The sequence below is a fragment of the Phaethon aethereus genome (genome assembly GCF_964289735.1).
Source record: "Phaethon aethereus genome assembly, chromosome: 1".
Lineage (NCBI taxonomy): Eukaryota > Metazoa > Chordata > Aves > Phaethontiformes > Phaethontidae > Phaethon > Phaethon aethereus.
The window spans coordinates 114,684,176-114,697,182 of NC_138575.1; the positions used below are offsets into that span (position 1 = coordinate 114,684,176).

Here is a 13,007-nt window from a genome sequence, read left to right on the forward strand (position 1 = left end):
AAATAGTAATAAAACCTCTTCTGGTATAATGAGAACAGCTCTAATGAGCTAGGGATAAAAACAGAAAATGACAAACATCATCTAACAAAAACCTCTTCTGAAATTTAATTGAAGTCACCATATTTAAATATCAAAGAATGAAAATGTGTAATAAATCTCACTACACTGGGGATGCAAGTAAGAGACTACATTCCTGGTACTCTTCTGGAAAATGATCTTCAACTGCATTTGTACAGCAGAAAATACTGAACTCAAAGAACTTTTCAGCTTCTACATTCTGCTACTTTTGTATTAGTAAACCAATGGCAATTACACAGTTGGCTACTGAATGGAGTCTTCTGAATTGGAAAAGCAAGAGTATCTCATTTCAATTCTGACACGAAATCAAAATGAGGAAAATAATAATATTTTGTAACCCCTTATGGGCTTCTGAAAGGGCTTTTTTTTTAAAGATACTATTTGTCTCAACTTTCTATTGCATTAGGCAAAGAACTCAGTGGCATTTCATCAGGAAGTTCCACCAAGAAACAAACACATTAGGCCAGAAATTAGAAAAAAAATACTTTTTTCATGGAAGACCAAATAAGGGGTCTTGAAATTATATTAAAATAATACTGACATTCCAGCTGCCAGTTCAACTACAGTCTGTAGCCCAAACTGTACTAATCAGAGAGGACAACATCTGGACACCTACAATTGTTGTTGAGATAAGGACAAGGGTAACTTGCAAGTTATGGTAAATAAAACATTACCTTACACACACACACACACACACCCTTTTTTTTTTTTTTTTAAGTGAAATTCAAGTGGACTGAAATGTCTGATACTGGCTTTATATCTATCTGTGATTTAGGTCCACAGAATTCACATGAATTAGCCAAGACGTTTTTATATGCAGCACTAAGAAGTCATGTAAAAATACATACTTTATTATGTACATTTAGAGGTTAAAGTTAATTTAAATTGATACAGTTTTTCCTTCTTCAGTTCCATCTTTTGCCTCTTGACGTTGTGCTGCTGCTTCCAAATATTTTTCTTCAGAGACCTGCAAAAAAATCAGTTTTGTTATATTTTTGAAAATTATTTAATTCTTCTTGATTCTCGAAATCCTCTCCTCATACTGTCACTGTAGCAAGAAAGGACAGCCTACAAAGACAACTATTGTCTCCAAAATTAAACAACCTGAATGACAAGCACCATCAAACTAACTTCATAGAAAAAAATCATGGGTTAGGCTCTGAACACATCCTTTCAGTAGTCATACAGCACTTTTTTCTCTCTCTTGCCACACAAATAAGTAAAATAGTTGATCTGAAGGCTCCAAAACATCCGCTGTTCAATTCTTATGAAGATTTCCTATGTTCCAAGCATGCCTTGATAGTGAGTCTCTGGTTATACGTGGCTTATGATATTTTATAATTCCATTTATCTTAAAAACTTGACTTTTGCATTTATTCAGTCATTGTAAAGCTTCTCTCGGATAAGTACATTTCAACTTTGAAACACTAGCGGTTTAACAGATGAATGTTTGCAAGAAACTCTTATTTTCCATGTAGGTGTTCAACAAGCAAAAAATACTCAAACTAGTGCATTTATGCTGTTTATCTAAAATCGCATTCCCTTTCTTCTGCAGTAACTTCCACCTAGCTTCACCCAGTGGCATTAGATTTTATCCCTGCATTTACTTATAAGAAACATGTTTGCATGTGTTCTTTCAAACCTGTGGCACAAAACTTATTATCTAAAATCTAGGTAAGTGTAAATACATTATTCCAATTTTTAGCTTTCTTATTTCATGTTCACCATTAAAACAGGAAAAAATGATTTTAAATTTTACACAGATGTGATATCAACATTAATTCTAGAGTTTAATTTGAAAAATGCTAATATAGTTTAAAGTGATAATTAACAACAGCTTAGAGAGATCACTATTAAAAGCATGCGGCATTCTCAGCAGCAGACAGCTCCAGAGCCATAGATGGAAAGTCTGATACAATTTGCTCCAATTGTTTTTAATAGTACAAATTATATCAATTGAATAGTTTTTTTTAAACAGTACAATGCAATTTAATAACCAGACTTCAGAAACAATACTAGCACGTCCTCTACTACACAGCAGTTAGATTTCCTGTGCATCTCATCTGTGAACACTTCCATTCCTAAAGATACGTTCTTGAATATATTACCCATCTCTAATCATTCAAATTCTACTCTATCACATCATATATTTATATTTGGTAAGCTGTACTTCACCACTTATAAGACTTACCAGCCTCTTCGATCTTTCCAGCAGTTTGTGCCACACAGTGTGGTGAGCCTGTATTAAATGTCATTAAATTATGTTAGTGGAGGACAAAAACCAAAATCTTACCATAGAATAGATTCTGACAAGTGCATAGAACTGATGGCACAAAACCGTAACTATCCCTAATTCAGACATTACAGCTTATGATTTCAGCATCCAATTTGCCCACGCTCCTTACAGAGACTTGAATAAACGTCTACTGATCACATCTATTCATTGTGTGGAGTCATTGAAGGGGTAATGGGCAAAAATGGCAGTTAAAATCTTATCTCTGTGTACTCTTCTTCATCATGAGGTGAGGAACCCAGTGCCAACTTCTCCCTTAAAAACTTCCCCAACTGAGACAACAGTACATGTGCTAGACCACAGATAAGAATCAACAGGAATGAGAAGAAAGACTCCTGCCTCCACCCGTAGCTCTGCAAAGCCTTTGTTTAAGACTAATTAGTGCTAGGACTTCTTTGTTATTGTTGTTAAGTTTTACTTCGGTGTCATGAAAGACTTTTATCATGAGTATATACTCAAAGTTCTGCTTTTTCCTGAACCTGAATAAACACTGTCAGCTACCTCAATTTCAGAAGATTAGCATGCAGAACTAAGGCCAGCTGAATGAAATATCCATGCAGAAATGGCACAACCAAAACAACACCTTCAGTACTGAAAAACGACACCAAGGGCCCTCTGATACAAACTTTTCTAGTTCTGATTTCACATCCACAATGGTTCCAGGAAAACGAACCACAAATATCCAACACAGTCATCATCACAGGCCTTCCCTTTCTGAAGGTTCTCACCTCTGAACTATATTCGGCTACCAGCACAGCATACAATAAAGGTCGGAAAGTAAGGCAAATGCCCTAACTTTCCTTCCTAAAGAAGGAACACCTGTAAAAAAATCGATCACTTACCCTCAAATGGACTGGCAGGGACACACCCTGGAACCTCCTTATCAATTCAGATTGGTTAGTCTGAAGATTATGGGCTGCCGTTATCTCATACTGGAAACAGAAACCTGTCCTTGGAATATGAGGGCCTTCACTAACATCTACAAAGTCACCAAACCTGATGGGAGTGAAAAAACCCTATGTCAAATATATTAGGAGAGAAGCACAAGCCTATTTGGTTTTATTTTTGATTAGCAAATTCCTATCTTCAGAACAGATGAAGGAAAATCCACACAAATCCCAAACCAAATCTAAACAAATCCCCAGTTCAGCATTTCTAGGTTTCCTGAAGCAAAAGTACAGGTCACAATTTCATAAAATGAATTTATGAAATTTAAACCTCAAGTCTAGAAAGAAGATCCTAGGTTTAACAAATCTTTAAAGCCATGTTCGCTTTAAAATTGGGATAATTCTGTCATTCACCAGCAAAAGATTTGTCTCCAAGATCACACATTTTCCACAGTAGTGTTTACAGCCTGCACAGGTATTTCCCTTTCAGATCTTGGAAAACTGCAAATCAATTAAGAAAAGTGAGAGACAAAATGATGTACAGCAAAAGAACATTCAGAACACACCTCTCCCAGAAATCAATAGGTAAGCCCATTTTCCCCTCTTATTGAGGAAACTACAAAGTGGTAGGAAGAAAGAACAACAGACACAACATTGTTCTAAAATTTCAAGAACCATCACTGTAAAGACACCTGTTCCTTTGGAGAGATGCTGACTCCAAAATCAAGTGCAGAACAATTTAGACATATAGAAAACTGAATGTCCTACACTAGTCTAAGCTAGTCACAAATTCTTTTATATGCCTGAGATACAATACAAGCTTCCTGCCTCCGGCCTGGAAATTTGTATCTTACACTGTATCACAGGAGCCAGCTCCATTCTCATCTCCAGAATTACAAGGCAGTAGTTTGGCAGTTAGGAAGATCTTGACAACTTTGCAAGAAAAGTCCACTACGCAATGCTAACTCTTGTTTCCAAACAAGTAATTGGTCTGTATTTCACTTAACCTGTCAAGCTCTAGAGATTTTTTATTATTAAATTATATTATTGAATTATTAAATATAATTTATTGTTTATATATTTATTTTATATTATTATATATTTATTATTTAGATTTTATGTAAAGGTATTTAAAGTGGTAAGACTTCTCTGGCACTTACCAGAAGTAAAAATGTTGTGATATCCACCAAGTGTTAAGTATCACAAAACAATGGTTGTATGAAAAAAAAACCCTGAACATCCAAACAACTTATGACAGAGTACAGACAGTAATGAATACAAGTGATTTCTAAATTAAAAACCATCACAAGTAACTTAATCTTTTCACTTGCAGAGAGTACTTGCAATATAATCAAACCTTTCAGTGAATCATTACAGAATGGGAGTTCAGTTTTGCTCACCTATGTAACGTCACAATTCCTCCCACGTTCTGAGAAGCTTTCCGTTCTATCATCTCCATTTTGTATCTGAACACAACAAAAAACAGATGAAAAAAAATCTTCACCTTTAACACCTAGTTCTTATAAGAACACCTAAGAGATCAATTTAAGGAGCATTCTTAGAAGTTATGCTCGTATTTATGCAAGATTTGAAACAGGTTTAAATTCTTGATTTTATATGACAGCACATATTGGCATGTTTCATAAAGCACATGTATGTTATAGGAGAGCCATGCTCTCAGCAGTTTTATCCAGAAAGATAAAACCTACTACTGCAAATAAAAATAAGAGGTTTTCAAGTCATGTGTAAGACTAGAAGAAGTTATCATGTCACGTAAACTGATTTTATGCAATGTGCTTCCTCAACAGCTGGTCATCTGCAATACAGCAAATTGTTCTCTGCTCTTTCTACACACACACAATTACACATACAATGTCAAAAAAAACCAAAATACAAAATACCAAAACACAAAATACCAAAAGTCAGCTCCCACCCGCTGTCAATGCTTGCCAGCCAACATAGAGAAGAGATGCTAGCCCGTATGTCACATTAATACCATCTTTACTATTAAGCTAAAAACACTAGTTATTTTTGCAACTTTAGCTTCAAGTATAATTTTATTTTGGATCACAAAACAATAAATTATTTCTCATTTACCCCCACCTTTCTCCAACTGCCAAAAAGCTGCAGACCAGAGAATTTTTTTCCCAAAACATTGCTTCAGTGTTTTTCGATGATCTGGATGAGGGGATCGAGTGCTCCCTCAGTAAATTTGCAGATGACACCAAGGTGGGAGGGAGTGTTGATCTGCTGGAGGGTAGGAGGGCTCTGCAGAGGGATCTGGACAGGCTGGATCGATGGGCAGAGGCCAACTGCATGAGGTTTAATAAGGCCAAGTGCAGGGTCCTGCACTTTGGCCACAACAACCCCATGCAATGCTACAGGCTTGGGGAGGAGTGGTTGGAGAGCTGCCCAGCAGAATAGGACCTGGGGGTGCTGGTTGACAGCCGGCTGAACATGAGCCAACAGTGTGCCCAGGTGGCCAAGAAGGCCAACAGCGTCCTGGCCTGTATCAGAAATAGTGTGGCCAGCAGGAGGAGGGAAGGGATTGTACCCCTGTACTCGGCACTGGTGAGGCCGCACCTTGAATACCGTGTTCAGTTTTGGGCCCCTCACTACAAGAAGGATGCTAAGTTGCTGGAGCGTGTCCAGAGAAGGGCAACGAAGCTGGTGAGGGGTCTGGAGCACAAGTCTTATGAGGAGCGGCTGAGGGAACTGGGGTTGTTCAGTCTGGAGAAGAGGAGGCTGAGAGGAGACCTTATCGCTCTCTACAACTACCTGAAAGGGGGTTGTGGCAAGGTGGGTGTTGGCCTCTTCTCCCAAGTAACTAGTGATAGGACGAGAGGAAATGGCCTCAAGTTGCGCCAGGGGAGGTTTAGATTGGATATTAGGAAAAATTTCTTCACCGAGAGAGTGGTCAAGCATTGGACCAGGCTGCCCAGGGAGGTGGTGGAGTCACTGTCTCTGGAAGTGTTCAAAAAACGTGTGGATGTGGCGCTTCAGGACATGGTTTAGGGGACACGGTGGCGCTGGATTAATGGTTGGACTTGATATCTTGAAGGTCCTTTCCAACCTTAGTGATTCTGTGAAGACGGGAGTGTTTTGAAAAAGCCTTCTTTTACAGCACAGGCCAGAGTATTTTACCCATTTTCCCCCTGCAGAGCTCAAAAACTGCATTTTATCAAATCTTCATTTGAAGATACCAAGATATGAAAATCTACATTTCTTTGAATATGAAAGCCTTTCAGCAATGGCTGAGAGCAACTAGCATGCCAAGTCTGACCACCAGAGCTTCAATTTAAAAGTAGTGAAATCTTGAAGCTCACTATCAAATTAAAAAGTTTACAGTCTTTCCATTTGTCAGAAAACTACATCCAGTAAAGGTGCCTGGTGTTGGCCTCTGGAGAGAACATTAAAAATTAAATAAGGTAGAGTGACAAAGAGAATGGAGGCATGTTCACTCAGAGTAGTGGGAGAAGTACCTTCTTACTTCACCTGTCACATACTATTTTAGATTTATAAAAACAAGCAGAGATTCAAATTAATTTCTAATTGCCTTTCGAAAAAAGAGGCAAATTCAGACACTTACCTGTTATGTTGAAACATTTCACGTGCTACCTTTGCTTCAACATGCAGTGTTTCAAATGGCAGGTCTTTATCAATTAGCTTTCTGGCATCCCTTGTAAGAGAACGGAAGTTGTCCTAAAAAAAAGAATTGACACATATAGAACTGTCACCACTCTTCCACAGCTGTGGTGAACAGACAAAGCACATGAAATACTAAGTATCAATCAAAACAATAACGATCATCGACTGTAAACCCTAAATATAATAATATTGCTGTAGGATTGTAACTCTTACTATTTATCAACAACAGATTGCCACAGATCATTCGATGCCCAGTGAAATCAATAGGCTTTTTTCCATCTGAAACAATATGTATTAATTGAAATTAAACTTCCCAGGTTTTCCCAACATGATATATACACATAGAGTCTTGCTACTGGTAAATATTCATCTGTGGATCCTGTTTCCCAGAGTCATGATTCCACTTATAAGTGACCCCTATTCTGATGGAATCCAAAATAAAAAGTACTGAGTAATTAATAAATAGACATTGATCACCTTGGACCAAAATCCAAAACTCTGCATACTCAGATTTGTCAATAAGAAAGAAATTGTTATTAGGAGAAATTACATTTATAATGTCACTGAGAAAATATTTCAAACTAAGTTACTTCAACTACAAGAACACACTGAAAAAAATTCTGCATCCTTCCAACGTTGCTTTGCTAGCCATACACACTTCTGCTAATAATTGGGCATGAGAACAAAAATAGGCACCAGACATGCGAAACATTTGTGACCACACCAGCTACCAAATGCTTATGAGACTTAAAGGTCTGCAGATGATTAGATTTACTGAAGAGCATGAAATACAAGGAAGCTACTAAGGAAAGCTTCAGCGAAACATGCTCACGGTTCTTTTACAACAATAACCTGATTACGCTGTAAACCACTAGGTGAAAACACACATATTACATACATTTTATTTTCAGAGTGCTCTATTCACACAAAGGGCTATGGCTGCATCTACACTACCAGGCAAGAGCAGCTGAGTAGGAGCAGACCTGTATAGTAACAAAGATGGCACTGAGTGCCCAACAGCCATGCCAACTGTTTTTGGAATTGTATTTCAGACTAGAGCTACTCTATCCCCATACACCTAAAAACCTGTAAGCATTTGGAGGACATCTCTAGGTTTAATTTCATTTGAAAGGAACCCAGTTTGTGTGCTGAGAGACCACTCTGCCATGAAAGCCAGTATGTGGTAAATGCAGTGATTGATTTCCAAAGAGTACTACTGACCCAATATAAAACATTACTGTAGATATACCCTATGAAAAGGGGAAAAAAAAAACCTTACTGGCCCCTCTCTCCCATTAGAAAAGAACCAGTGGACAAGGCTCCAAGCTTTATAACATTTCGAGGAGGAAGTTATTTTGCTTACATTTGTTGGTTTCCAGTCATTCAGTGTATCATCCAAAATTACATCATAACAGAAAGCTCCAGAGATCACTGCAATTCCAATTCCAAAAAGAAAAATATTAATGTTTGTAACAAAGAACCTATTTCATTGCTATAATGTACACTTATAAATTTATCAAAATTAATGAAAAGAAAAACAAAATTATCTCAAGAAATCCATTATAACATATAAATTTTCAGCTGTGATTATACAGTCAAATGGCAGATTAATCCTGTATCAGGTCACAGATGAGCAAAAGTTGTAACTAACCCTGTTTGTACTTCAGTAATCTTCCAACTTGATGTATACATCCTAATTTTTAGTAACTCAAGTGCTCACAAGGTTATGTAGTTATTAGGGCAAATTTTACAGAAACACATTGTATCTTCTAAATACCTTACTCATGTAACTTCACAACAAAAAGGTTATGTCCTTAAATTGCTAACTTAACCTACGAAATCCTAAGTGCTCTGAAACCCAGGTGCCACGCAGACCAGTCTTCTGTACTTTGATAACAAAATCGTTTTCAGTGCGATTGCTACAAATTAAAGGCTACAACAACAATACATGTAATACACAGATTAATAACTACCTTAAATCATTGGAAAAGGAGCCTCTGATTTTTTTGGTAACACTATTAGACACTCACTTAAGAAGCACCAAAAGACAATCAATATAAAACACTTATATCACCTGGCACTTCTAGACATTTAATCAGATTCACTGAGTACTCATCTTTGAACGCTCGCTTTAACACACACGCCATGATCATGGCACAGGAACGCCAATAGGCCTATAAAGAGAATTTCAAAACACAGATTTATTACTGAGAAGCTAACACCCATACCAGAAGAACATCAGCCATTTATTCCAAAAGAACACCGACATTTAACTGAATTAGGCACAAACCTGCCTGTCAACCCAAGCATTACCTTCTTTACTATTTAAACTTCTACTTGTAGATTATTCTCCATATAGAATCAATCAAAAAAATCAAAACTGTACTTAAAATGCAAGCCAGATGTTTCCTTTGAGGTATTTGGTATTATGGAATATCTGGTATCATTTGATATCCGAAATTATAGAATAATACAGCATAGCTTGAAAGGGATGCCTGCACATCACCTAGCCCACATCCTGGTCCAACTAACAATAATCATGATGTGCCAACTATGAAAAATATCTGAACTTTCACGACAAAGTTCAAGAAAGCAGACAGACATGGAACTGAAAGGGGCATACAGAATCGAGTGGTCATAATCAGGCTCACCTACAATGGGACAAGATGCAGACTTACCTTGTTTACTTCCTCTGGATCTTCATCTTTGAAAGTAAGGAACTGAATTTCACATGATTTGGTCAAGGGTCTGTACATATCCCAGACTTCACCATCCACAAGAGCTAGAACAGATTTCTTGCAATGCCATTCACTTAAGTCTAAAGAAAATGAAAAAAATATTACATAGTTATTAACCATACTCTTCAGAGTCAGCAGTTTTAGACCTCCGCATTTGTAACAACAAACTGGAAGTCTCACTTTTGTAAATGACTTGGAAAGATGAGGTGTTAATAGGGCCTCCAAAAATTAACTCTGTTTCTGCTGATGTATTTTAGTACAAAAGTATTTTAAACATACCAACTACAAATATTCTGACTGTTTGTCTGTTACCTTGGTCAATAAAATGTCAATAATACTAACATTTCAGATTTGCATGACAAGTACTGCAATTGGCAGCGCAATTTTCATCACGAACGGCACATTAGTTTAAAAGTCCATTCACTTACGCATGGCACAATTGTATGGAGTAGACAAAGCTTTGTTCATTACAAACACGCTGCCAGGGTGAGATTTTCCAGTGTATTTTACTTCAATTTTCTCAATTCGTGGATACAGAGATAGCTGTCTCTCTTTCTCCTTGGTAAAGAGCTCATTACGCATCTGAATCACTTCATCTGATGTCATTCGAGAAACAGTCGATGTGGAGATGAACCCTGATAAAAGGAATGATCTAAAATAAGCATTAAGGAGTTTTTACAGCCTCTTTGTTTCTACGGAAAGGAAGACATGCCACTGCACTGCTAATCCATGTATCTGTCTCAACACGCGTAAGGTGAACACTTCAGCAGCTCTCATTGCCTGTCCATTCTTGGTCCCTGCAATGCCTGCATGAAGTCACAACAGAAAACTCGGAAGCAACGGCAGCTTAATGACGTTCTCTGGCTGCAAAGGCCCTTCTCTCAGACGGGCCAAACGCCCCTACGGACCGCGCCCACTCTGTGCCACCGCACCCGCGCCCCGTCCCCACGGCCGCCCCGTCCCCACGGCCGCCCCGTCCCCACGGCCGCCCCGTCCCCACGGCCGCCCCGTCCCCACGGCCGCCCCGTCCCCACGGCCGCCCCGTCCCCACGGCCGCCCCGTCCCCACGGCCGCCTCGCGCCCCGTCCCGGGCCCACAGCGGTCTCCTCAGGCCGTCGGGGCGGGGGCCGAGCCGCCCCGCACGGCCAGTCCAGGCCCAGCCGCCCCAGGCTGGGCCCCTTAAAGCACCGGCGCAGGACAAGTCCGCAACCAGCCCGGCGCCCCGCTGAGGCCCGCACACGCCCCCGCGTCCACCTCGCCGCCACTCACGACGCCCCTCTGGCCCGGCCCGCAGGCAGCGGGCGGCCCAGCGCGCCGCCATGCTCCTGCCAAGTCCCGCCGCCCCGGTGCCTCTTCCCCCGGCTCCGCCGGCAACAGCGGCGGCGGCAGCACGGTTCCACTCGTTGCTTCGCCCGCGGCCGCCAAGAGGCGCCCTCAGCGCGACGGGGAGCTAGCCCGCCTCGCGCGCAGCTCTGAGCTCTCTGTTCAGCGGCGCCATTATGTGTGTGTCAGCTCCGCTACGCTGCGGGTGTGGCGCGCAGCCCTTCTGCCCTCCCGCTTCCTCAACAGGCCTCACCGCCCCGGGTGGAAACTGTCATCCCCGAAACCAGCGGATTTTTTGTGCGGCTTGACGGTGTTGTCGTGGTTTAACCCCAGCCGGCACATGATCAACCCTGTTTCCAGCACTAATCTAAAACACAGCCCCATACCAGCTGCTGCGAAGAAAATTAACTCCATCCCAGCCAAAACCAGCGCAGGTGTATATTGAGCCATCTTGTAGAAAGGATCGCAAATACGTAGTACTGGGGTAACAACATTAACATTAACGGCCCGAATGGTCAAAAGGGCTTTTGGTGCCCGGCACCCTGCTGTGGCAGGCGGGCCCCTGTACCTGCACCTCCTCACCGCCAGCTCCCTTCACCACCACCGGCCTCCCTATCACCTTTCCTCCCCACGAGACTGAAGCCAAGCACAACCTAGCTATTGCCCTTGTAGGAAAAACACAGCCTGCATTAAAATTTTTTAAATAACTCACAATTTGTTTCAATGCTTTGCAGTTTAGTTGATGGGGTCTTCAGCCCAATCCCCAACTGGCGAAGATGTACCAACAGCCATCAGGCATGCCAGTGTCAAACAGTTACACTGAATTAGTGTCTTTAAGACTTAAAGGATGTAATTAAACTCAGAATCGGAAAAAAAAAAGTGTTAATACTGGCAAGGGCCGGTAACAGACAGAGAGTTTTCCACTGTGGAAATATGTCTGTGGAGAGGTGAGACGGCTGGCTCCTCTTGGTTCAGTACCTGGCATTGGCTTCCCTGCTCACACGGGCTGTCATCCAGAAAACCAGGTGTGTGAATGTGGTAGCTCTTTGAGCCCTTCGTCACACTGTTTGATAGATTAAGAATTTCAGCAAGTCAATCACCCTGCTTCCTCATTTTTTAAAACAAGTTAAATACAAGTTCTGTTTTAGTGCACTAGACTTATTGTAGTCTACATACTTGTGTGTGTAAAACAGTTCATAGCCTTGAAGTGAAAGGGCCTGAGAAAACAAAAAGATGCTATTATTATTTATATCATTATAGCTCAGCTACACCATTTTTTCTATTACCTTTTTACTCTATGGCTTGAGCAATCATATGCGGTCAATGATCACATCACATAATTGCTTTGTTTTAAACAGTAAAAAAAAAAAAAGTTCACTATGTAGGGTATAAAAAGAACATTTTTACTCCATGAGGAGATAAATTCAAAATGTTTGGAGAATGAAAGACAGAAACAAACCTTATTCTGGCACTCTGATGAAGTCTTGAATAACAAGAATAAAATCCTATTTGATAGTGCACACTTCTTTATTATATGTCTTTCTCTCTCTGTTTTAAATTGCTGCTTTCTAATCCCTAAAATATACAAAAGAATACTTGTACTTCTTTTGTACAAGTATTTGCAACTTTTTATTCAGCTTAATCTTCAGCAAAATGGTGGTAGAACACCTGGTCCCTCCTTCAATTTGTTTGGTGTCGCTCTGGAAGCACAATGCATATAAAAACCGTCTGGGACTTGTAGCACGCTGAAGACTACAGGAGGAGCACTGTCATTGCCCTCTGCCTTTTGGTAATCCACATCCAACAGAGTGACAGTGCAAAGCTCTACTCCCACAGTGGAAATGAAAGGACATCCAAAGCTGCGGGCAAGTTCACCTACTGTTCAGCTGGCATCTCTACAGCCCCGGGACAAAAGCAGAAGAGAGGAACAACAAAGGCATAGATTTGAGATTCATTAAAAAATTCAGTTTTCAAGCTTATTTTTGATTCATGCTGACACAGCTAACTCACAACTGTAATATAATTTCTCTGTTTACTACA

General features: G+C 40.2%; 1 protein-coding gene across 1 annotated transcript; it reads right to left on the reverse strand.

The window, feature by feature from the left end:
- Window positions 1–578: 578 nt before the first annotated feature.
- Window positions 579–10,965, reverse strand: MRPL39 (mitochondrial ribosomal protein L39; the record flags this gene model as incomplete). The annotated part of the gene is made up of 10 exons (XM_081996625.1): window positions 579–1,045; window positions 2,270–2,317; window positions 3,214–3,367; window positions 4,659–4,724; window positions 6,848–6,960; window positions 8,270–8,337; window positions 8,981–9,080; window positions 9,585–9,724; window positions 10,073–10,279; window positions 10,914–10,965. The coding sequence occupies 10 exons, from the start codon at window positions 10,963–10,965 to the stop codon at window positions 959–961; spliced, it is 1,035 nt and encodes a 344-aa protein (XP_081852751.1). The 3' UTR covers window positions 579–958.
- Window positions 10,966–13,007: the final 2,042 nt, after the last annotated feature.